Source organism: Narcine bancroftii, chromosome 3 (genome assembly GCF_036971445.1).
Source record: "Narcine bancroftii isolate sNarBan1 chromosome 3, sNarBan1.hap1, whole genome shotgun sequence".
Classification (NCBI taxonomy): Eukaryota; Metazoa; Chordata; class Chondrichthyes; order Torpediniformes; family Narcinidae; genus Narcine; species Narcine bancroftii.
Window position 1 is genome coordinate 171106840 of NC_091471.1, and position 25621 is coordinate 171132460.

The 25621-nt window shown below is 41.5% G+C and overlaps 1 protein-coding gene across 16 annotated transcripts in view; it reads right to left on the reverse strand.

Annotated features, from left to right (window-relative positions):
* The window catches only part of psd3l (pleckstrin and Sec7 domain containing 3, like), a 538648-nt gene that overhangs the window by 84619 nt on the left and 428408 nt on the right, over positions 1-25621 (reverse strand). The window contains exon 10 of one of the 16 annotated variants that reach the window (XM_069925823.1): positions 2477-2620. The exons of 13 other annotated variants lie outside the window; for them this stretch is intronic. In XM_069925823.1, coding sequence (XP_069781924.1) covers positions 2483-2620 — 138 coding nt within the window. In that variant the 3' untranslated portion in view covers positions 2477-2482. Of the gene's footprint in view, positions 1-2476; positions 2621-15352; positions 15540-16670; positions 16787-25621 lie in introns of those variants that run through there. 2 more of the 16 variants (XM_069925825.1, XM_069925826.1) reach the window with 2 other exon arrangements.

A 25621-nucleotide genomic window follows, 5' to 3' on the forward strand; every position in this document is an offset into this window, starting at 1 on the left:
TATTAATGAAATATTAAGCAGAAGGTTCCCTCTACTAGTTCTAAATCAATTCAAATATTCCATGTGTTCATCCAAATTAGAAACATCATTACAAACAATGACACTTTGGCACAAATGAATGAGAAATAAATATTTGTCAATTAAATACATTTCCTAAATCATCCACTCAAATTTTCCTTCAATTAGCAAAAGGACTGCAGAGATTTTCTTGAAAGCCACTTTTAATCTGCTACTAATACAACAATATATACAGTTATAAGTATTATTTCATTTTTTCTGCTTGGATGAAATACTTCAAGGAATGTCCAAAAGTCCATACAAAAAATTTTACTGGGATATACAATAGATGTACTTACTATGATTTGGCTCATTTAAACAGGATCTCTAACAGGTTAATACCAAAAACACATAAAATATAGCAAATCTTTTCAGTTTCACCCCTCAATTCAATAGTGCTTCAAGAACAATTTTGAAACTAAGTTGAATTCCATCAAGATTAAAATGCAAGCAAGTGGATCTTTGGAAGAATTATTTTTGCTGATTGCAATAGCTGTTCAAATTCTGCAGCCATATAATAACTTACTACACAAACATACACAAGCCTTTGAATGCACCTTGCACATGTACTGTTCTTGGAGAACCAAGATTTCGGTGGATGAATGTTGATCAGACGATCAAATCACAAGAAGTTGAAGTTAACTGTTGAGTGATTTTAAGGAATAATTGCTGATAAATTCGTGGGGCATAGTTGGAACATGACTGAGAAGCAGCAGCATAAAAACCTGGTCTCCATTTGCTCATCTTTTCCCACTGTGTATTCACTGATATTGTTGTGTTAAATAACAATCCTGTAGGTCTTTGACCATGTACAGGAGGTGCAAGGACTAATCATGGCTAATCAATATTAAAGCCATTGAGAAATTAAACTGATGAGACGATCATCACCAGCCCAAAATCTTTCCCAGTAGAATTATTCAGAAAAATAAATTAAATAAATTATCCACACTCAAAATCAACACAAATGCACACTCTAAATAATGAAGCTAAATCACCATTCAACAATTTCCCACAGCAATTATCAGGTCTTCCAAAGGGAAATTCAGATTCATAATGAAAGAGAATGTTTTATTGTACAAATCGGTGCTGCATTGTTTTAATCCTTAGACATAAGGCAGTTTTTAAAAAAAAACAAAATACATATCGAGATTCATGCTTCATAGCAATATGCATATATCACAGCTACAAAGGTATTTCTTGCCTTCGGTGAATTAGGAGTATGGCTGGTTCTTTTATCAAATAGAAGAGCCTTTAAATATTGAAGCTCCAGTATGTATGGAGCTAAAATCAATTGCAGCAGTTAGTGAGGGATGCAGATGATACAGAATAAAGGACTTAACACAGGGGACAGAGATACATATGGCAGACATGAAATAGCTTTAAGTAGATAAAAAATGCTGCAAGAATATGAAAAGATAGAATTCACAAATATATTAGTTATGTTCCCATTGTGGTGGGACATGTTCAGGTAATACTGTATGCTGTTCTCAAACCTTATTTGTGTATTTCCCAGTGAAAGGGTTGGTCTTTGTATTTTCTTTTGCATACCTTGCCTGTCGATGGATTGGAAGCTGAAAATTCGGATGAATAGGAAGTCTTCAGTGACTTGGAGCGGCGGGGCTGATGCCTCAAGTCCTCCCGCTGATACCTCACTGACCCACCGCTTTTCACCCGGACTTTGCTAGTCCCTTGCACGCTGTTCACACCGATCATTTCACCGAAGGCACTTGCTGCGATCTCAGTGGTCGGACGGATGGTGGGGAGCAGGATCACCGATGCTGTGTCAAGTCTCAAGCTCAGCAATCAGCATCTGATCAAGAGGCAGCTTTCACAGTACGAGAATCTTCCAGCTTCAGAAGGAGAACTGTGCTGCCTTCCCCAGCTATTTCCCACACTGTTCAGATTTGGACTGCTATTTCAGTGTAGGCTCACATTAGGGGTTTTAAGTCACACTCACACATACAGACACAAAAACCATCCCCTGAATGGTCCAAGCCAATGGCAAATAGCCAAACAAGCAGTTCATTTATATTCAAAATAGCAACATCATTATTTCTCAATTATTGAACTCCAAGCTCATGAAAGATAGGAATTGAAATACTACAAATAAAGATTATACCAAACCTTCATCTGCACTTTGGAAACTAAAGCAAACTGGAATGAGAAAAAAGGAACTGTGCAGGTGACATAAAACCTGCATTAATCAGACCTCCTGCAAATTGCCGAAACGTTTCCTTAAGGCTATTATCAGGAGTGTTTTTAGCCTTTTATTAAAAAAAACAGAAGTGTTTGATCAGAGCACTAATGACATGGAAATCTGCTGACAGGAAGGGCTACAGAGAGTCCCAAAATATGATGGGCTTTGCAGTTTTAGTTTTTAATTTCTATTCGGAGGCTGATTGGTATTTAACTAGCCTACCTCAATTCAAATTCTCTCCGTCCTGCTTGAGAATGTCTTCCCAGTAATGCAAACATTGAGCAGCAAAGCATTGAGTTGTTGATTAATAAACTGGGCTTTGTCACCATTTTCCCCTTTTCTGGTCCCTCCCAGAAATGTTTGGGTCTGTAAAGAATGGGAGTTGTAAATCATAGATACTGTGGTGAATTATCGCACTGTCAGACATAGTTCCTGACAAATAATCAAGAAAATCATGTTCAAATTCCACAAAAGCATCTGGAGATCTTAAGAGTCAAATAATTACATAAAAAAATAAAAACTTAATGAAAAGAATATTGCAGCAAATAGTAACCATGAAAATAATATGTCAGAAAAGAAAATCTGTCATCCTTAATAGTTCCAGGCTCTGTGATTCAGCTCACCATTGTGGTTTGTGGACTATCAATGGTTACTTTTCTCTCTTCAATTGAAGGGAAATTAGGGATGGACAATAAATGTCAGCTTCATCAACTGTCATATCCCAAGAACAAACAAATATTTAAAAAGCAACAACAATCTTCATTTCTATGAACACCTTTAATTTGACGCAACATCTCAAGATGCTTCATATAGATGCAGATGCCCAACAATGGATGCAATGGGGGCGAAATGAACATCTGGAGAGTGATCAAAAGAGATGAACTTTAAGATGGAGTAGCAGAGTGGGAATTCGTGAGTGTGAGTCTAAAAGGGCAAAAAAGCAACCTCTAGATCTGGGGAAAAAAGGAAGGAAAATACCTAAGGTGCCATTGGAATGAGGAGAAAAGATTTGGGGTGGAGTTAGAAAACTGTTGAGAGATTAAATGAGGTTTAAACACAAAAATTTTTAAAAATGTATATTGGAGTTTGTACATGCCAGCAAAGGCTAATGGGACCTGGTGCTGGATAAGGGGAAGTTGGGCTGAAGCTGAAGTTAGATGAAACAGCCAGAACACTTATGATATTTTTCAGAATATATGGGCCCGGAACCAAACAATACTTAAGGACTTTGAATAATCAATGCAGGGGGTGGTTATAAATGGCGGCATTGCTTGTATTAAAAAATTAAGTCTGGATTGTCTAAGAAGGAGATAGTTTCAGTCTCTCTGAAAGGTTGAGAACCATTCACAATATCAGTTGACATGAAGGCAAGGAAGAGTAAACTGGATGGTTAGCGAAGGTAAATAAAGCAGGTGACGAGTCTGAACTGAAAGTGCATGTATTTTTTTAATATTATTTTAGACACACAGCACAGTAACAGGCCCTTGCTGCCTCCCAAATACCCCAATTATTCTATGATCCCGGTACGTTTTGAAGGGTTGGAGCAAACTGGAGCAACCGGATAAAATCCATGCAAACAATGGGAGAATTTACAAATTCCTTACAGACACCGTTAGATTCGAACCCGGGTCCCTGGCGCTGTAATAGCCCTGCGCTAACCATTATTCTAACTTTGTTGTAGTATACAATTACAAATGTACTATATATTCAATGGTCAAACATTATTAACTGGATATTTGCAAATTAAATTTATACGAAGAATTTTAATAACCTAAACAGCGATTTAGTTTTTGTTTGGGAAGGTTTCTCCCCTTGTATCAAATTCAAAATATGAGAACAAAGTACTGCAGATGATCAAAATATGTAAAAAGTGCTGGAAATAGTCAGCAGGTCAAGTCAGCGTCTCTGGAGAGAGAAACAGGTTTAAACATTCCATTGACTTTCCAACAGAACAGGATTGTTATTAACAACCATTGGTGCCAAATGACCTCTTATGTCTTTCTTCTTTTATTAATTAGAGTCCTGCCAATTCCAACTGCAGTTTGCAGGGCTTAAGGAAACGAAACCCAGTAACCTAATTCATGCTTCAGTTGATCCATTATATTTCTAACATTAAACTCTTTCAAGTTGTTCCAGCCTACAGCATTTCCCAACATAAAAGTTGAATTGTTCAGCACAGGACTAAAATATAATCAAAGATCTCAGTCCTTCTGCTGATAAGCAACATTTTTTTTTGGTAGCATTCAGTAGCAAAGAAAAGGAAGCTGGAAAAGTATCTCCATTTCCCCCTGCACTACAGTTGAAGAAATCAAATTTTTCGTTAATTTAGCCTATAACTTGCAGAGGCCAAAAAGATGACATTTGAGTAATGATCGAAGAATATTAATAGCTAACATTAATGTGAAGTTAGCAAGTCATTTTTTTCTTCTATAATTAGTGGCAGGAGGTGCGTTACCAGACAGTCAGGTGATTCTATGGTGCTATACACTCTGGTTAGCAGCCACATGATCACTCAAAGGATTGATTGCAGTGCTGTCTCAGTGAAGGCACATCAGGCAAGAGGTCTCAGATATTTGACTTGCCCCAGGCTATATGAAGCCTCTCAAAATAGCTTTCACTGTAACACCATTGCGTTCTACATCTTCGACTTCACAGAATCCAAATGTAGAAAGTCTGTGGCTTCAGAAATGCTGTCCATACCGTGTATTAACAATCAATCTCAAAAGAAAGTTACCATTGATTGCTAACAAGATTTGACTCCCCAGCCCCAGTGATTGATCCATCATGGGTGGCTCAAGGTTGCCAGGTTTTGTCCCCTCATAATTTTCCAATTAGTAGATAAAGTGTCTCAATCAGAATTTAACTGTTCTGAAATTTCTTCATTGAATGGAAAGGCAGCTTAAACACAGTTGGAAAAGGCACAACAAATGCTTACTTTAACAAGCCTAGTAATGAACATTGCATGAGAGGGCCAAGTTGTGCGTGCTATGAAACGACCTTTGTACAATGAATATATTTTAAGACCTTGCCTCAATTTACTGCAATGCCAAGAGGACACAGAATGAGGGAGAAGGGCAAGGACAAAAAACTATTAAGACTGCAAAGGATATTTTATGGGAAAGTGGCAAATGGAATTTGCTACTTACAAGAGCCCTAAATGATAACTGTTGCAAAAAATAACCTTTTTTATATAAAAGATTAATTGTGCCTACCTAAACAGAATCCCAGAGCTGGTCCCCAGAGGGTAAGACCTTATACCCTCCTGTAATGGTTTGCTTCTGCACAGGTGCCTCTCACCATCTGCAGGGCAATTATATGCTACATAGTGACACTGTCCGAGCTGCTATAATTATTGTCCTGTCATTGGTGCGGACCTGGGAGAGCAGGGAGCAGAGATGCAATGCTGCTCCTCTGGGTCCTACTGCCTGGTTCTAATGTCTTTAAATGGCATGTTAAGGAATTGACTCTTTATTTTTAAAAATCCTGCAAACTTGGAGCCTGTGCCAAAGATGGTGGCATCTGGGCTGGGAAGAATTCCATAAGGGGTTGCAGACTCCAGGGGACCTTCTCCCATTAAGGAGAAGCATGAGAGCTGGACCTACAGGACAGTGACCGTGGAAGCGGACCAACAAGGCATTCAGCAGCTGAAGGACCCAAACAGGCCGTGGGCTGTTGGTAAATTGCAGTTAGAGGACTCCTGGGAACCAGGTCCCAGAACCAGATTTGAGAGGGTGCTGAGGGTAAGAAAGGGCTCCCGAATGGCCTCTGGTGCTGAAGGCATCCTGAGCGTTTTGGAGGTTTGGATCTGGAGCTCGGGTTGCTGATGTTTTGAACTGGAGTCTGTGCAACTGCAGAGGCTGCAGGTGCACTGAAGGTGAATCCATGGACACGCAGTAGGTGTTTACAAGCTGGGACTGCTTGGGACCCTTGTATCCTACCCGTGAAGTGGGCCCCTGCAGCCAGTTACCCACTGGACCCTAAATTTCCAAGTCAAATGGCAACACAGTGAGTGACATGTCACACGTTCACCAGCTCACCAGAGATCCTGCAGGGATTTCCTGTTCCCTGTGTTGGCTCCAAATGGTAAGTGGCTGGGGCAGGGATGGAATCAGATCAGGGAGGGGTAGGCTGCATTGGGGCTTGGAAGAGTGTGGAATCGGAACGCTGTCGGGGCCAGGGGAGAATGCTGCCAGGTCTAGCAAGTATTGGAGTCGCCTGTCGGGGAGCGGACTGGGCCAGTGCAATGGGTGTCCTTCTTACCCATAATCCCCCTGTTCTGGTGTTCCAGCGGTGTGGAGGATTAAACAGAAGGAAGACAGTCATTGCACACAAGTGCTGATGTCATTTTCTACCCAGGCAGCTATCAATTGCTTAAAAATTGACCAACAGCAGCTACATAGTGCATGTACACTGGTAGACAATCCATTTCTGAGGTGGTTTGCCTTCCTGCGCAGATTGTTTTAAAATTCTACCCACCAATTGGGCTATACATGGGTAGATAACCTCCCAAATTGGCAGGTTAAACTCATGTTACAATCCAATTTGTAAACCTCTAATGACTGTGAAGGGACTCTCTTTTGCTTCATTTTCTCATATTGTTAGGGGTGCTGGGCAATGTTAATGGTGACTTGTTGTTTGCCTTGCAGCAGACAAAAGTTGAAGAATATCATGTATACTTCATTTTTAATGCATTACATGACAATAAGAGGATCTTTTGAATATTTATGGAAGTGGTGTCCAGACAAAATTACACCTCCCCAGATCCCAGTGCATTTTGCTATACTATGGATCAGTGGTTTGCAAACTGCCCCACTAACTCACATGCCACCTTAAGCAATCCCTATGCCATAAGTGCTTTATGATTGGTAAGGGATTACTTAAGGTGGCATGTGAGTGGGAAGGTTAAGAACCACTGCTCTAGACCCAATTGTTACTTTCATATTTTGCTTGAGAAAGATTGTCATTGGCCCATTTTGTTTGGAGTGACATGCACAGAATGAGCCAATTAGGTATGATTAAAATGGTGGTTTTCAAACATTTTCTTTCCTCCCATATACCACTTTAAGCAATCTCTTACTAATCACAGAGCATCTATGGCACAGGGAATACTTAGAGGTCTGTGAGTGAAAAGAAAAAGGTCACGATCCATTAGTTTAAACTAAATAAACTCTCTTAAATAGACCTATAGGAGACAAATGTATTATTTCCAAGAGCAATTTAGCAATTTGCGGGTTAAATCAACAAATTAAATGTTGTCATCATGCTTGTTGGATTTTGCTGAAGGGAAATTTCCTGTAAAATTACATGCTGTAAAGTACCTCAAGAACCTTAAGGTTGGGAAAGGATCTGTGCAATGCAAATCCTTCCTTCTCGCTCACTCATAATTAATGCAACCAATACTGTAGATTCAATATCAAACTGTTCCTAACACTTTGGTTTTCAACATCCAGTACTTTCTCCATATTCTTTCTTTGGCTTGGCTTCGCGGACCCCCTCCATATTAAGATCAAGATAACTAACAATGTTGTGGAGGATAGGAGAACTGATCTATCAACTGACAACCACATTTCATCAATATGGCAGTGGTTTTCAAACTGCCCCCTAAACTTACATTCTACATTGAGCAATCCCTGTGCCATAAGTGCTCCATGATTAGTAAGGGATTGCTTAAGGTGGTTTGAGAATGTAAAGAAAAAGTTTGAAAGCCATTGTTTTAATTGTACCTAATTGTCTCGTTATGTGCACAGATTCATAATTCCAAAGGAAATGGGCCAATGACAATTTTTCTCAAGCCAAATGTTTCAGTAATAATTGGGTCTAGAGCAGTGGTTCACAACCTTATCTTTCCACTCACATACCACTTTAAGCAATCCCTTACTAATCACAGAGCACCGATGGAAAAGGGATTGCTTAAGGTGGAACGTGAGTTTAGGAGGCAGTTTGAAAACTACGGCTCTAATCCTACCAACTCTTCCAAACATACCACGAGGATGAATATTAAGACAGAATTACATTGAATATTGCTACCTCTAATGGTTTTCCATGTACTAAGGGTATCAGCCATGTCTCAGTTGTGGTATTTCCACTTCAGAATTGAGGTCTATGTTCAAATCCCAGTGTTGGGCAAAATAAACAGCTGAGTATTGAGTGTGGCAGTTTCAAATCTCACGTTCTTTAAAGGAGTTATGAAATCACAAACGGGCTGCCTTTTTATTAATAGAATATTTCCCATGACAATCTCCCAGTACCCTGACTTAAACCACAATGCTTAAATGAAGAAATGGGCATTTATTTCGTGAATCGCTGTCATGTTGGTTTATAAACAGGATTAATTTCCCACAGATGGCAAAGTGAAATATAAATGCAGGTTCCTTCCCCAAAGAATATGAACACTGAATACAAGATGAAATTAATTATAGCATTGAAACCACCTACTGTACCACAGGATGAGAAAAATTGTGTGAGGCATAGGTAGGTTATCCATAATGAAGCATGAAGGCCAGGGTATTTGGGGTAGTGTTACAGAGCAAGATTCAAAGTCATCAACACCAAACTGGTCCATATTTGAAAACTGTGAGCAGTAGCAACAGTCTTTCTGTTTGGAAAGAACAGTTCATTTAATGTTACAGTACAGTGTCTCTGCTCTTTGTTGAGACCAAGTTTTAATCTCTGGGGTCAGCTAATACTTCCCAAGTTGTACAGCTAGTTTCTGTATCTAAATCTGAAATGCAGCACAGGGAATACTACTGTATTAGCAGCAGATGCTAACGTTGAGCAGCGAATGCTTTGGATGAACTCCAGATAGGGGGAATCTCATGCATCTTCCTTGGACCCTAACCACCTCACACTCTTTAAACACTCCAGACCCATACACACCCAGCCGCCACCACATCCACTCCCACCATGCTCAACTACACGACTGCTGTTCTCACATGCTCATCGATACACATGCCATCATCCTCAGTCCTACTTCTTGCTCTTTAGTTTGAACTTTAGTCTTCATATGGGAATGCACTTTACTGTGGTCAGGGTGGTGACGTTGAGAATTCCAGGTCATAAAATGACTGGCCTTCATATTAGCTAATGTACCATTCTTTCTGGTGGATATTTCCTTTCCACACAGTGGGCAGCGTTAATTTTATTAAACAAAGAGTCCCACAATGGAATTGAGAGATAATTGAAAACCAACAATATGCTCAGCCATAATTCTGACAATAAGCTAAGATCTTGATCCTCTGAAGTCAACTCCTTCATGAGAATGGGCAGAATGCTAGGAAATATAAACCTAACAGAGATGAAAGAACATTAATATATTTCCTAGTTAGCATGATGAGTAACTTAGAGGATTGGCAGACCTTGACAAATCAGGTAAGTGGTGGTAAATTCTGACAGTCTGAAAGCACTGCTTTTCATATGACGGGCTGGTGATGGAAATAATAGTTAGGGCAGTAAATAGGGTGCCAGACAGGTGGCCACTTTATCCTGGATTTGTCGAGTTTCTTGTATTATTAGCAATGCAGTCATCCTGATAAATACAATATTCCATCATATTGTTGACGTGTTCATGGTGGAAAAGCTTTGAAGGAGCATCACTCACCATAGGATACCCAACTTATGAATTGCCTTTGTAACCATGGTGTCCATGCAGTTGAACCAGATTATTCTCTGGACAACGAGAGCAGTAGGAGAATTCAATGGTGGCAGAGAGCAGCAGTTAAACTTTGTCTGGTACAAGTTGGTCATTGCCCAACAAATGTATAGTGCAAGCATTATTTTCCCCAGTCCTCATTTATGCAGGTCTTGCTACTTGTAGATGAAGACCATATCATCAAATGGAAATGAGCATAGTAGAACATCGAACATTACAAGCCCATGACAGTGTGCCAACCAACGTAAACCAACTCCTCAACAATCTAATCCTTCCCCACCTCAAACTTATAACCCTCTTTTTTTCTTATAATCATGTGCCCAAGAGTCTTTTAAATGTCCCTATTGTACCAGCCCCAACCACCACCCCCTCAGCAATACATTCCAGGCACCAACTACTCGCAGTAAAAATAACTTACCCCTGACATCTCCCCTAAACTTTCCTCGCCTCACCTTAAACAGATGTCCTCTAGTATTATCAATTGTTGCCCCTGGTGAAACAAGAGCCTATAAGAGTCTGGTATGGAATTTAGCCACTTATTGCCCAAGAACATATTAAGTAACAGATCATTCAGTCCCAGATGATTCTTCTATAGTCCAATAAGGGGAAAACTTTTACATCAGCACCACTTACCTCATATTGCTGGATTTTCTGAATATCCAAAGACCCATAAATGCCTCAGACCAGAACCAATCCTGGGTGAACACTGGTGCCTTTTCTCTGCTCACCCCTCCACAGCACACAAGATCAGACATGCACTCAACCTTCCAGGCATAGATTCAGCAAGACCCCACACAACTAGAGTAACATCTCTCCATTCCTGCACTCTTACAATTCCCAATTATAAATGATCACACATTCAAATCAGAACAGTTACCTACTTCTAGTAGTTGTATCCAAGATTCTGGCTGAATGCTGTTCATTTTAAAACATTGCATTCAAACCTATTTTGCACCAGTTGAAAATGCTAAAAGAACATGATTTTATAATTTATATTAACACATCGAGAAAGAAATAAATGGAAAGGGGAATTCATATTTAATGTTGTGCATTTATTTACTCTCCAGATGGTGATATACTGGCTGTGAAAGACAGTAGAGGAGAAGAGGATACTGTCACTGAAATCCTCGGGGACAATGCTGGATGAGAGGGAGAGGGAAATTAAGGACAAGTGAGGAGAAGGCAGTGGGACAGGATGATGAGTTGGAAAAAGGAGTGAAGAGAATGTGAGGAGAGACAATGGGGGTGGGGGCAACAGTACAAGGGAGGTGCAGATTTGGATAAAGGTAAATAGGTGGCAAGATAAAGTGCAGAGGGCAAAGAGATTGGAGCAGGGAAGAAAGTGTTCCTGAAAGACATGGAGTTGTTGAAGTAGGGAGGGAAGGAAGGAAAAACAATAGGTGATAGTTGGGCACAAGACAGAGGGAGAGAAAAGTTAAACAGAGAGAAGGAAAGTGGGTAGAAATGGGATAGTCTGCAGGACAAGAGGGTCCATAGGAGATCACAAGAGGTGCTGTGGATATGGGAGGAAAGAAGAGCAAAGCGGGTAATAGTTGACAAAAATAATATTGCCCTTTGAGAAAGGCAGCTCACAAAGCAATATTTTAGCACATAACAATATGAAACAATATGTATTTATTTTATATATGTTTATACAAACTGCATATGTATCATTTTAATGTTAGTGTATTATGTCTGGACGCGTGTTTGTATGCTTTGCACTGAGGAATGAAAATGCTGTTTCTTCAGATTTTACTTGTAAAATTGGATGACAATAAACTTGTATATGCAAAAGGTAAAACTCATTCATTTTTTCAGGGAATTTGTTCATTTTTTGCTTTAATAAAACTTCATTTTGATCATTTAAAATGTGAAACTCAAGGAAAGGATTCCACTTCAAGCCATTTGAATGATTACCATCACTCGTTTATGTGCATGGGGAGAACAAAATAATAAAACATATTTATTTCACTGTGTACAGAGGTTACTACAGAGCAAATGTCTATCGAAGGGCATTGTTGATTCAAAACCCTGGGCTGTTGTGGACCATATTAACTCTGTACAATTGTTAATTAACTAAAAATTCCGTTATGGTTGCTGCGCATGTGCTCTTACTCCAGCAGGGAAAAAAGGAAAAATCTGATTTTAGCACCAAAAGCCAACAAATGAACACCAAACATCAGGCAAACATATGCCAGTGTTCAACGCACAATGGCTTGCACAGCGGGTTTGTGCAAAGCATCAGTGCGAACCATTACCACCACTGAATCACAGAAGCCTGCAGATGGGAAATTGCTCCACAGAGACATTTTGTCAGAACTCTAATTCGCTCAAGGTTTCATGAATTCTGTAGCAACATAGTCATTTAATCTTTATAATCCTGTTTAATGGTTTACCCCATCACCCACTGATGATGTAATTTACAGCAACCAAAGCAAAAAAACAATCCAATCCATATTACTACAGATTAAAAATGTAAAAAAATGGAGTTTGTGCCTTGTAAGATTAAACTGTTACGTTTTACAATGTCCTGTTAACCTATTATGCTACAGGTCCCCATCAGTGTACATTGGTAACATCACCTCCTCCTTGCTGATCATCAACAGGGGACAACTCAAGGCTGTGTGTTTAGTCCACTCCTCTAGTCACTCTCCACCAGTGGTTTTCAAACTGCCACCTAAACTCACAGTCCACCTGTGCCATAAGTGCTCTGTGATTAGTAAGGGATTGCTTAAAGTGGTATGTGAGTGGGAAGAAAAAGGTTTGAAAACCATTGTTTAAATTGTGCATAATTGTCTCATTATGTGCACAGTTTCCTAACTCCAAAGGAAATGGGCCAATGACAATTTTTCTCAAGCAAAATATTTCAGTAACAATTGGGTCTAGAGCAGTGATTCTTAACCTTCCCTTCCCACTCACATACCACCTTAAGCAATCCCTTCCTAATCACAGAGCACTGATGACATAGGGAATACTTGAGGTGGAATGCAAGTTTGGGGGGAGGGGTGGGAGATTGAAAACCACTGCTCTATACTCATGATTGCATTGCTAAGTTCAGTTCCAGTGAAATCTATAGATTCGCTAATGTCGCCGCTGTTGTTGGCCTAAGGAAATGATGAGTCAGAAAGCAGGATGGAGATCAGGATCGAGGTAGTGCCAGAACAACCATATTACTTTCAATGTCAGCAAGATTACAAAATTTATTGTGGAATTTAGGGAAGGGAGGCTGAGGGAACACACACCTGTCTTCATTGACAGAATGGAGGTGGAGAGGGAAAACACCTTCAAATTCCTGAAGCCCACCTATCAGAGGACTGCTGAGGCCAGTACTTCAAGGCAACCGTGAGAAAAGCACACCAATGCCTATAGCACTGTCAAAGAAATGTGAGGACATTTGGCATGTCGCCGAATTTGGCATATCAAACTCCAACGGGTGCAATGTGGAAAAGTACATTGACTGGTTGCATGATGACCTTGTTTGGAAACACAATTGACCAGGAATTTAAGCTGCAAAAATGGCAAACTTTGCCTAGTGCAGCACAGGCACCGGCTTCCCATCCATTGAAAACAAGAGAGCAGACATCAGCATAAAGGGTTCCCATCATCCTGGTCACTATCTATTCTCCATGCTCCTCTTAGACAGAAATACAGAAACATGAAGTCTGACACTCTTGGTTCAAGAGCAGTAATCAGTTTCAGGAAAATCCCAAACTCTGGTACAACCAAAGGATCAGTCTGCATACTGAAATGTCATTTCTTTTTCTGCACCAACTGAAGATGTGAACATTCATCTATTCTTTGATATTTATCATCTCTTTTTCGGCCATGGCAAATTGTGGCAATTTAACTTTTACTCTGGTAGTTGGTGTATCTATGAACTGGTTTGGCTGTAGAAGTAAGAATTTCATTACATCTATATATTGTACTTGTGCATATGACAATAAACTCCATTGGGTGGACCTACTCTATCCTGACTGAACCACCTGTTTATGACTCTTCATTAAAGCAGAAAGTTGAGTCAATGTTGGAATCTGGAGTAAAATAAACAAGTTGCTGGAAGTCAGGCAGGATCGAAGGAGAAAGGTGGAGGAGTTGGTGCTTTGGTTGAGATCCTTTCTCGGGACAAGGTTTTGCCATCTTCCATTCAAGAAACAGAAGTTGCAAGCTGCTGATCCTGGTGGGAAAAAAGTGAGCCTCTTCCTGTTAAACATAGGGTCAGAGCGCCCCAGCTCAGTTCATTGTCCACCTTCGCTATCAAATTCAACAAGCCCAACTTTGGATTGGGGGTAGGGGGTAAAACTTAACTAATATCCAAACTCCCACATCCTGTGTGGAATTTACATGCAGAACATTCAAATAAATAATCAGTCTGCAATACTGCATGCATCAAGCAGTCATTAATATTCTGGACCAAAATTATATTAATTTCTTAAGTAGCACTAAAGGGCCTTAACCTTTTAGGGAAGAAGGTATTAACATGCTTTTGTGAAGCTGGAAGGAGGAATGGTATGAACTGGAAACAATGTCTCCTCCTCAATGACAATCAACATAGGTGCACCTCAAGGATATGTGCTTAGCCCAGTGCTCTACTCTTCTATGCCCATGACTGTGTGGCCAGGCACAATTCAAATGCTATCTGCAAATTTGTTGACATCACAGTTGTCAGCAGATTCAAAGACAGCAATGAGGAAGCGTACAGAAGGGAGATAGATAATCTCATTGAGTGATTTCACAACAACAACCTTGCACTCAACAACAGCAAAACCAAGGAGGTGATTGTGGACTTTAGAAGGAAACCAGGAGAATACGAACCAGTCATCATCAGGGGGGTCAACTGTAGAGAGGGTCAAGAACTTAAAATTCCTGGGTGTCAACATCTCTGAGGATCTATCTTGGAGCTTCTATGTCAATGCAATCATGAAGAAAGCTCACCAGTGGTTTTACTTCATGAGGAGTTTGAGATTTGTTATGACACCAAAAATTCTTGAAAACTTCTAGTTATGGAGAGCATTCTGGCTGGTTGCATCACTATCTGGTACAGAGGTGCTAATGCTCAGGAGAAAAAAAAACTCCAAAGGGATGTTATTTCGGCCTGCAACATCACAGGCATCAGCCTTCACTCCATCAAGGATATCTACAAGAGGCGGTGTCTTAAGAAAGCAGCCTCTATCCTCAAGGACCCCCATCATATTGGCCATGCCCTTTCACTCTGCTACCATCAGGAAGGAGGTACAAGAGCCTGAAGACGAGCACTCAGCAGCACAAGGACAGCTTCTTCCCCTTTGCCATCAGATTTCTGAATGAACAATGACCACAGACACCACCTCATTTTGTCTCTTTTCTTCTTCTTGCTCTATTTTATTTATTGAAATGTGGTTTATATAAATATTTGCACTATGATTTTGCCACAAAACAACTAATTTCTTGACATGTTCATGACAATAAATTTTGATTTTGACAAGAATTGTGTGCCATTCCAGAACCTCCAAAATCTTGGATAGCCCTTAAACATCCACAATGGAATTCCATTGACAGCCGTCATATGTGCCACTAGTTAGCCTTTATGGAGGAAGGTGGAGACTTTGTTTGGTTGGAGACTTTGTTTGGTTGGAGACTATGAACAAAGACCCAGACAACCTGGAGAAAAAAAAATTGATGCAAGAAATAAAAACAAACAAAAATCAAGTTTATTCACAAAATGCTGGAGAAACTCAGGAGGTCCAGCAGCATTCAACAGAAGCAAAGATATTCCAATATTTTGGGCCTGAGCCCTTCATCAAGGTTTGTGCAAAAAGCAAGAAGGTGCCTAAAATTAAAAAAAAAAGTGGGACTTGCCTGCTGGCCTGTGCTTCTTTCCTTTGCCCTTCACTTTTTTTTTAAATATATACAGGCATCTCCCTGAATTTTGCTCATACCTTGTCGAAGGGCTCAGACCCAAAAAGTTGATTATATATCTATGTCTCCAGCACTTTTGTATATCAACTACAATTCACAGCATCTGCAGATTTTGTTTCATAACAAAATTCAAGTGGAGTCTGACTTGATAAAGGGCTCAGATCAGAAGCATTGACCAACTGTTTCTACCCCTGGATGCTGTCTGACCAGCCAAGTTCCTCCAGCAATCCTTTGTCTGCTCAAGATTCTAGGATCTCAACAGATAAATAAACATTGAGATATTTTTCCATCATTTCATTCAGCTGTGTCAGGAATTGACCAGTGATCCAGTTTGAGAAATCCAGTTCAAAAAATCTGTGGCTGGCCGCAAATACAACAATGATCTGCTTTGCAGTTTCAGGGCAACCAGCTTGGTTTACAATAAACTGTACAAGGAATCCAAGAGGATAGCCTATTGTCACTTCCTCTTCAGTACTTGTTTGAGATGCCACCTATCACTTGCATCCCAAGAATCAATCAAAAAGGGATCCAACATGGGAGAAACTGGAAAGTCAGTAATTCATCTGTAAACACCAACACTTGTAATTTAATTAGTTGATGTGTTTATCAGCACTAAACTTTAGAGGACTGGGAACGAGTGGCACAGTACACAACAATTATATTGCCTAAGCATTCTGAAGGATCCTTACAATCTCAGAAGGAAAAGCAGGACCTTATCGATCTTCAAGGCAAAGTGTGATATCTTAAGGCAATCAAACAATGATGAGATAGTCAATAAGTGAGAAATGCAGAGCAAAGTTTATTGGTGGAACCAGTCCAAGACTTCGAGGCCTTTGCCAAGGCACACTTTAATTAATTCACATCCAGTGTCATTCAAGATATTTCACCACATTTTAACTCCTTGTGTCCCTTTTTTCCTGATTTTGTTGCTCAATATTCTAATGGTCAGACAGATTTTAGAAGCCAGTAGTCCGCAGTGTGCTCAGGGTCTGCAGCAACGGAGAAAATGAGAAGGATTCAGAGATGGAGAATGGAGAGAAATCAATTGTTTTATTCCTCAGTTTCACAGGCAGGGCAACATACGTCCATTCCCAGATATGACCAATCATCCAGAATGGAACACGGACATATGTCCGGGAGTACATGTATTTATGAAAGTGGCAAAGGGTAGGAACTCCTTGAAGGTGTGGGTTTGTGGTCGCCATCATTCATGAGATTGTTTAATTTCTGCCATGGGTAAAGAATAATTTACTGAAGGCCTATGTAAATAAGCAATGAGCTAATAAAGTAGCAGAAACATCAATCATTTGCACCTGAAGGTACACAGCGGCAGCTTACCTCATCCTTCAGACCAAAAGGAGCATTTAAAATGGCAAAAGCATAGATGATAAATACAACTACAGGTCGAGTACCCCTTATCTGAAGATCCAAAAAGGCATCACAAATGGAAAAAAATTCAACACCTGACTTGCCCATGTGGGGCTCCTAAGCTCTGTTGGTGCCAGTTTGATTCTTTCTTTTCTTTGGCTTGGCTTCGCGGACGAAGATTTATGGAGGGGGTAAATGTCCACGTCAGCTGCAGGCTCGTTTGTGGCTGACAAGTCCGATGCGGGACAGGCAGACACGGTTGCAGCGGTTGCAGGGGAAAATTGGTTGGTTGGGGTTGGGTGTTGGGTTTTTCCTCCTTTGCCTTTTGACAGTGAGGCGGGCTCTGCAGTCTTCTTCAAAGGAGGTTGCTGCCCGCCAAACTGTGAGGCACCAAGATGCACGGTTTGAGGCGATATCAGCCCACTGGCCGTGGTCAATGTGGCAGGCACCAAGAGATTTCTTTAGGCAGTCCTTGTACCTCTTCTTTGGTGCACCTCTGTCACGGTGGCCAGTGGAGAGCTCGCCATATAACACGATCTTGGGAAGGCGATGGTCCTCCATTCTGGAGACGTGACCCACCCAGTGCAGCTGGATCTTCAGCAGCGTGGACTCGATGCTGACGACCTCTGCCATCTCGAGTACTTCGACGTTAGGGATGAAAGCGCTCCAATGAATGTTGAGGATGGAGCGGAGACAACGCTGGTGGAAGCGTTCTGGGAGCCGTAGGTGATGCCGGTAGAGGACCCATGATTCGGAGCTGAACAGGAGTGTGGGTATGACAACGGCTCTGTATACGCTTATCTTTGTGAGGTTTTTCAGTTGGTCTTTGCCCTCAGACAGCTCCAAGAAAAGTGCAGAGAACAAAACAAAGGACTCTACATCACCTTTGTTGACCTCACCAAAACCTTCGACACCGTGAGCAGGAAAGGGCTTTGGCAAATACTAGAGCGCATCGGATGCCCCCCAAAGTTCCTCAACATGATTATCCAACTGCACGAAAACCAACAAGGTCGGGTCAGATACAGCAATGAGCTCTCTGAACCCTTCTCCATTAACAATGGTGTGAAGCAAGGCTGTGTTCTCGCACCAACCCTCTTTTCAATCTTCTTCAGCATGATGCTGAACCAAGCCATGAAAGACCTCAACAATGAAGACGCTGTTTACATCCGGTACCGCACGGATGGCAGTCTCTTCAATCTGAGGCGCCTGCAAGCTCACACCAAGACACAAGAGAAACTTGTCCGTGAACTACTCTTTGCAGACGATGTCGCTTTAGTTTCCCATTCAGAGCCAGCTCTTCAGCGCTTGACGTCCTGTTTTGCGGAAACTGCCAAAATGATTGGCCTGGAAGTCAGCCTGAAGAAAACTGAGGTCCTCCATCAGCCAGCTCCCCACCATGACTACCAGCCCACTCACATCTCCATCGGGCACACAAAACTCAAAACGGTCAACCAGTTTACCTATCTCGGCTGCACCATTTCATCAGATGCAAGGATCGACAACGAGATAGACAACAGACTCGCCAAGGCAAATAGCGCCTTTGGAAGACTACACAAAAGAGTCTGAAAAAACAACCAACTGAAAAACCTCACAAAGATAAGCCAGTTTGATTACAATAACAGTAAAAACAAATCTTTGCTTCTAGCCAGGAAGATGCCAAATGAAGCTGGGTCCAAGTCTTCAGCATTGGCTGCAGCTGGAGTCGGATGGCAACCTGATTCTCAACATCGGATAATGCATCGAAGAAGTTGCATCAGACTCCCAGGCAGGAGTGGGGAGGTGTCTTGGCTGGCGGTGGTGGCGGTGTGGAGGTGCCGGGAACCAGCAGTGGGGAGATAATCTTCTTTGGTAAGCAGAGTTCAGGGTTTTTTTTTGGTAACTATTAAACATTATTTCATGTGAATTTTCAATGTCGGCGCTCAAATAGCCTGCCATTGTTGTTGTTTAACTGCTGATGCTACTGTGCCACTTAGTTCCATTGTTCCGAAAAAGTTAAAAAAACCCAATTACCGAAAAACTTCTGGTGTCAAGCGTTTTGGATAAGGGTACTCAACCTTTAGCTGGAAAGATAGATGATCCATTTATCTCATCACTGTGCTCATTCAAGATATCTCATGGCTTCAAATTACTGAGGATGGACGATCCTGTGGTTATTAACTGATGATGAAGAGTGCACACAATATACAGGAGGCCAAGTGAAACAAAGAACCATACAAGTACTGCAGAAAGCAAGTAGAACATTGGCTATTATGGCAAAGATTATGGAGTACCTACAGGGTCTAAACATTGTCATAGCCGAAGTGTGGTAATGGGGATGATCTCCCATTGCTACACAAATGCTCTTCTCGGCGTGTCTCTCAAACAGCCTCTGACAACCAGTCCAACTCCTGACCTTCACATGTGGCATACTTCTTATTCCAGGTGGAGCTGTTCTCACTGATAGAATGGGCAAAGGCACCTTGAAACTAGATTAAACCAAATGCTCCAGGCAGAGGCAGATGCAGCTTATTTACCACAGTTGGTAACTCATCTAGGAGAGAGAAAACTCCAATTTCACACCTTCGCTGCCTTGTGGCTATACCTGCTCACCGGAAAGGCTTTGGGAGTAAACCCTGAGCAAAAATCTGGAGACAAAGTTCCGAAGGTGGCTGACTGCTGTAACCAGCTCCTGCACGGCAACTCCTGCAATGCTGCTGGCACCAATGCTGTCGTTCCTTTTGGCCTGTCATTATCATGGAGAGAGGGGACCCACTGAATTGGAAAAAGATGGATTTCCATATCAACTCTACCCTGGCTAGCACCCTGGAGAGGCCACTTCAGCTACTACCGGAGGTGCAGAACCCATGGTCGACCACAACCAACGGAGGCCACTATGGAGCACACGATAGATACAGCTATTAGAGAACACAGTTTAGATCTCTTTATTTAAAGAAATATCTACTTGCACTGCAGGCAATTCATCTGAATGCTCATGTGTGTCCTTCTTGAGAAAGGAAGGATTGGGTATGAGGAATGATAGACCAGGTTGGCTTGAAACCGGAAGCACTTACAAGTATGGGAGGTGACAGTAATGAATCACATTAGATTCTGAAGGGGCATGAAAACATCAATGTTCCATTGGAAGAGTCAAGAACCAGGATGTACAATTTAAAATAAGGTGTCACTCATTTGAAATGACTATTGTGAGTAGCTTTTTCCTCTCAAATATAAAACCTTTGCCATTCTCTACCCTAGACTGCTTTGGAGGTTGAATCACTGACTATGTTTGGACTGAGACAGATACTTAGTCTCCTGGAAATTATGGAGAACAGGAAGGATAGTAGAGGTGTGGCTAATCAGATCAGTACCGTGACATAGAAGGGCCGAATGATTACATCTATTTCTTTAGAAAGCACACTCACTGGTATGCAGATTGCAATCGAGTAAATCAGACATGCATTCAACTCGGACTTCAAATCAGAACACAAAACACTCCTAAAAGCTCTATTCTTCAAGTTTTTCCATCACCTTCTCAGAACAAGGTGAGCATAGAGGAGCAAGCCTTGTATAACCTGCTCACTGCGTATGGGGCACAAAGCAGATGGCTCACACCTTCCATGCTGTTAAACTAAAAAAGTGCCACACAAGCACGGCACTCAATATTTTAGGCAGTTGGATGGAATTCATAGCACAGATGCAATCTGTCAGCTCACACAAAGAATAGCTCCCAGATGGAAAATACATTTCTTTCAAAAAAAACATGTAGAGTACATGGGAATGGAAATTGTATTGTGTAACACATTTATGCACATTATGTGACACAAGTTGCATTTTATTTCCGTATCTTCCATGCAAACGATCTGTTTAAGCAGAATGGTACCTGAATATCCAGCAAAATGCCATCCTTATTAAAACTATCAGCTGTTTCCAAGTCCCTTGTGGAGGATAAAAACCTGCATGACTGTCTTCAGCTTCACAAAAAAACAGGAGGCTCCATCACTGGGACACATGAGTTAATTCTGTTTTAAGACTAATCAATTTCCAATGCAGTAACTTTTGTGTATGGCTGCATCAAGCTGTTCTTTTCTTTTTTCTTCTTTTCTTTGGCTTGGCTTCGCGGACGAAGATTTATGGAGGGGTATGTCCACGTCTGCTGCAGGCTCGTTGGTGACTGACAAGTCCGATGTGGGACAGGCAGGCACGGTTGCAGTGGTTGCAAGGGAAAATTGGTTGGTTGGGGTTGGGTGTTGGGTTTTTCCTCTTTTGTCTTTTGTCAGTGAGGTGGGCTCTGCGGTCTTCGCCCGCCGAACTGTGAGGTGCCAAGATGCACGGTTGGAGGCGATATGAGCCCACTGGCGGTGGTCAATGTGGCAGGCACCAAGAGATTTCTTTAAGCAGTCCTTGTACCTCTTATTTGGTGCACCTCTGTCTCAGTGGCCAGTGGAGAGCTCGCCATATAACACGATCTTGGGAAGGCGATGGTCCTCAATTCTGGAGACAGAATACATCAAGCTGTATGAGGGCACCAAATGCTGCTGTGAGCAGAAGTTCTATCTACCCCAGGTGTTGTGAAGTATGGACCTGTCTCCATGTCCATACAATATCCCAGTCAGGTGGGAATTGCCACATTACCCATCCTTCATGGAAAAGATTTTCCAGACAAAAACATTTGACCACAAGTCCATCAAGCAGTGGTCGGCATAGAACACCCTGCAGGCACTAAGAGACAAAGCCTCATGGTTAGCATGAGGTTCCCAGAGCAGAATGTTCAGTTCATCTGGCAAAATGCCTCATTGCCAGAATTCACAAATAAGCACCAGAACCTGGCCTGGCTGGGAGTGAGAGGAGTCCTCCCAATTAGCAATTAGATCCTTCCTGTACATTCAGAGTATTATCCCAATGCACATTGCCCAGGACTAAGAGGGTCTGGAGGCTGATTGCAAAGATCCTGGTCATGGTTCATCCCCAGCAGCTCCGCAAGAGAGGACTTTGATTCCTATGTTTTTCCTGGGGACACAAATAGAGATAGACATTCAGTGCTGCAGGGAAATCATCAACTCTGAAAAAGACACACTTTGGTCTGCCTGAAACTTACTGGTCAGCCAGTAAGAGATGTCAGTGAGGGAATGTTGTCAAGGGACGCAATGAAGTTTGCTGCAGCCAGTGCAAGGGCTTTGTGGGAAAGGATGACAGTCTGAGGTTCCTCTGCTACTGAAGATTGAGGAGCTGATACCTGTGAGGTAGCCCCTCAAATAGCCCACTCCAGTGGGTTGCAACATATGGGATAGCGAATTGCGAACACTACAATATGAGGCAGGGGTGGCCAAAATTGCTCATCATAAGAACAACATATGATAAACTTCAGATGTTTGAGAGCCGTAATTAAGTGATAGCAAGCCATTCCCACTAAAACTACCATTCTGAGCACCAGTTCGTACAATTCCTGTCTCAGCCAACATATTTCCATGAGATGCACATTGTACGTCAAAGAGTCTCATGTGGCTTGAGAGTCATGGTTTGGCCATCCCTGATATACAGCGTCTGATTGCATAGACTAAATGGCAATAGGATCGTACAGTATAAGGTGTATGATGATAAGAATGTAAAACACCTTTACACAATGTTTTCCTTTGCATATATATTTTATTGTGAATAAAGCTCATTTTTGGGAAAAAAAATCCCTTGAACCCCTGAACCCTCCATCCTGTTGACACGCCACTGCCTCAACAACACTATTCCCATCAGAAAGGTACAGTGAGTCAAGAATAATTTTCAAGACCTTAAGGGTGACAGTGAACTAGTTGGGAGTGCTGTGGCTTCACAACTCCAGGACCCCTATTCAATCCAGATCTCTGGTACTATCTGTATGGAATTATATATTCTTTGTCTGATATCGTAGGTATCCTCCCATATGCCAAATACAAAGGGGTTAACTCTATAACCGTTCCCAACATTCAACTGAAGGAAATATGCCATTCTCTAATGGCGAAGATCTCTCAAATCCCAGTTCTTCATTCAAGCATTGTCCTAACATCCTCATCAACATTCTGACCAAACAATCAGAATAATACTGTAAAGGACAAATTTTGTGTGATGTCTGGGTGCACAAAAATCACTGCCACTTTTGCCAATGGAACAAACATTTCCACAGGCACCACACAAGGGCATCAAAATTTGTTGATAGGGAGCTTGGAATCTCCATCTCTCTTTACATTTACTGGTGATTCCCTTCAAAAAGGCCTGGTTCTAATTTTTGGAATTACACTCTTTGGTTCTCAAAAAATGGTTTGCACTCTACCAGTTCCTCATAGCAACTCTTGAACTCATTATAATCCCAACAGTGAAACTACTCCAGGATGAGAGGATAGAACATTCAGTAGAATATAGAACACTATAGCAAAGTCCCAGCTTTGCTAACCTTGTGTCATAAGACTTTTGTTACTTCCTCAAAAAACAATTAGGTTGGTGGGACACAACCTTCCCTTCACAAAACCATGCTAACTATTCTTGAGTTGACTGTACTTTGATGTTGTGCAGGCCAATATATTCCTTCCAAAATAAAAAGTACTAAACCCTTCCTCCTCGTAACCCTCTATTTTTCTTTCATCCATGTGCATGTCTCAGAGTCTCTTAAATGCCCCTAATCTTTCAGCCTCCACCACCTGGCAAGACTTTCCAGGCACCACAAGTCTCTATGTAAAAAGCTTATCCCTGATGTCCCCATAAACTTCCCTCCCTTCACTTTGTATGTATATCCTTTATATTTGGTATTCCTGCCTTGGGAAAAGGTCCTGGCAGTCCATCTGGTCTAACATTATAGACCTCCATTAGGTTACCTCTCATCCTTCTTCATGCTAAAGAGAAGTCCCAGCTTTGCTAACCTTGTGTCATAAGACTTTTGTTACTTCCTCAAAAAACAATTAGGTTGGTGGGACACAACCTTCCCTTCACAAAACCATGCTAACTATCCTTAAGTTGACTGTACTTTTCCAAATGCTCATAGATCCTATCCTTAAGAATCCTTTCCAATAGTTTGCACACCACTGACGTAAAACTTACCAGTCTATAATTCCCAGGATTCTCATTATTAACTTTTTTTTTAAACAAGAGGACTACATTGGCCATTCTCCAATCCTCCTGCACCTCCCCTGTGGCTAAAGAGGACTCAAAAATCATAACCACTGCCCCAGCTATCTCTTCCCTCACTTCCCACACCAACCTGGAGTATATTGTGTCTGACCCAGGCAACTTATCAATCTTAATGTTTTTTAAAAGATCCAACACTTCCTCTTCCTTAATCTCAACATCGTCCAGCACATAAGACTGTTCTACTCCAACCTCACCATAATCAAAGCCCTTTACTCTTGTGAATACTGAAGCAAAGTATTCATTTAGGACCTCCCCAACCTCCTCCGCCTCCAGGCATTTGTTTCCTCCTTTATCATTCAGTTGCCCCACCTTCATTCTCGTCATCCTTCTGTTCTTCACATAATGCATAGAATGCCTTGGTGTTTTCCTCAATCCTATTTACCAAGGCCTTCTCATGGCCCTTCGAGCTCTTCTAAATCCTTTAAGCTCCTTCAGTCTAAAGAAAATTCTCATAAGCCCTTCCTGTTTCCTAAATCTTACGTATGCTTCCTTCTTCCTCTTGACTAGTTGCCTCACCTGTTTTGTCAGCCATGGTTCCCTTTTCCTACTATCTTTTCCCTGGGACAAACCCATCTTGAACCCAGCACAAGTGGTCTCTAAACTTCCTCCACATTAGTTCTGTGATTTCTCCCTTGAACATTTGTTTCCAATTTACTCTCACTAGTTCTTGCCTCATCCCGTCATAATTAGCCCTTCCCCAATTAAAATTTCCCATTTTGTCTACTTTTATACTTATCCATAACAATGCTAAAGCTCAGCGAGTTGTGGTCACTCTCACCAAAATGCTCTCCCACCTGACCAGGTTTATTACCCAAAAACAGTCCAGTATGAACCTCTCATCTTGTCGGCTGGTTCACATTCTGTTTCAGGAATCCTTCTAGAACACGCCTGATAAATTCAGCCCTATCTATCCCTCTTGCTGTCAGGAAGTGCCAGTCAATTTTAGGGAAGTTGATATCTCCCATAACAACAAACCTTTTATACCATTCCAAAATCTGCCTACTTATCTGTTCCTCAGTGTCTCGAGGGCTGCTTGAGGGCCTCTTGACTACTCACAGTACAGTGATTGCTCCCTACCTACAACGTCTCAGTAGACACTATCTCAGCAGTGCCATCCCTTTCTATAGCCATGATACTATCCTTGACCAGTAATACTATTTCCCCCTCTCCTACCTCCCATCTTATTCCTTTTAAAACATCAAAACCCTGGTACCCGAATCAGCCAATCATGCCCTTTTTCTAGCCAAGTCTCTGTAACATCACTATATCACAGTTCCACGTACTGACGCATGCTCTTAAGTTCATTTAGTTTATTCCCAATACACCTA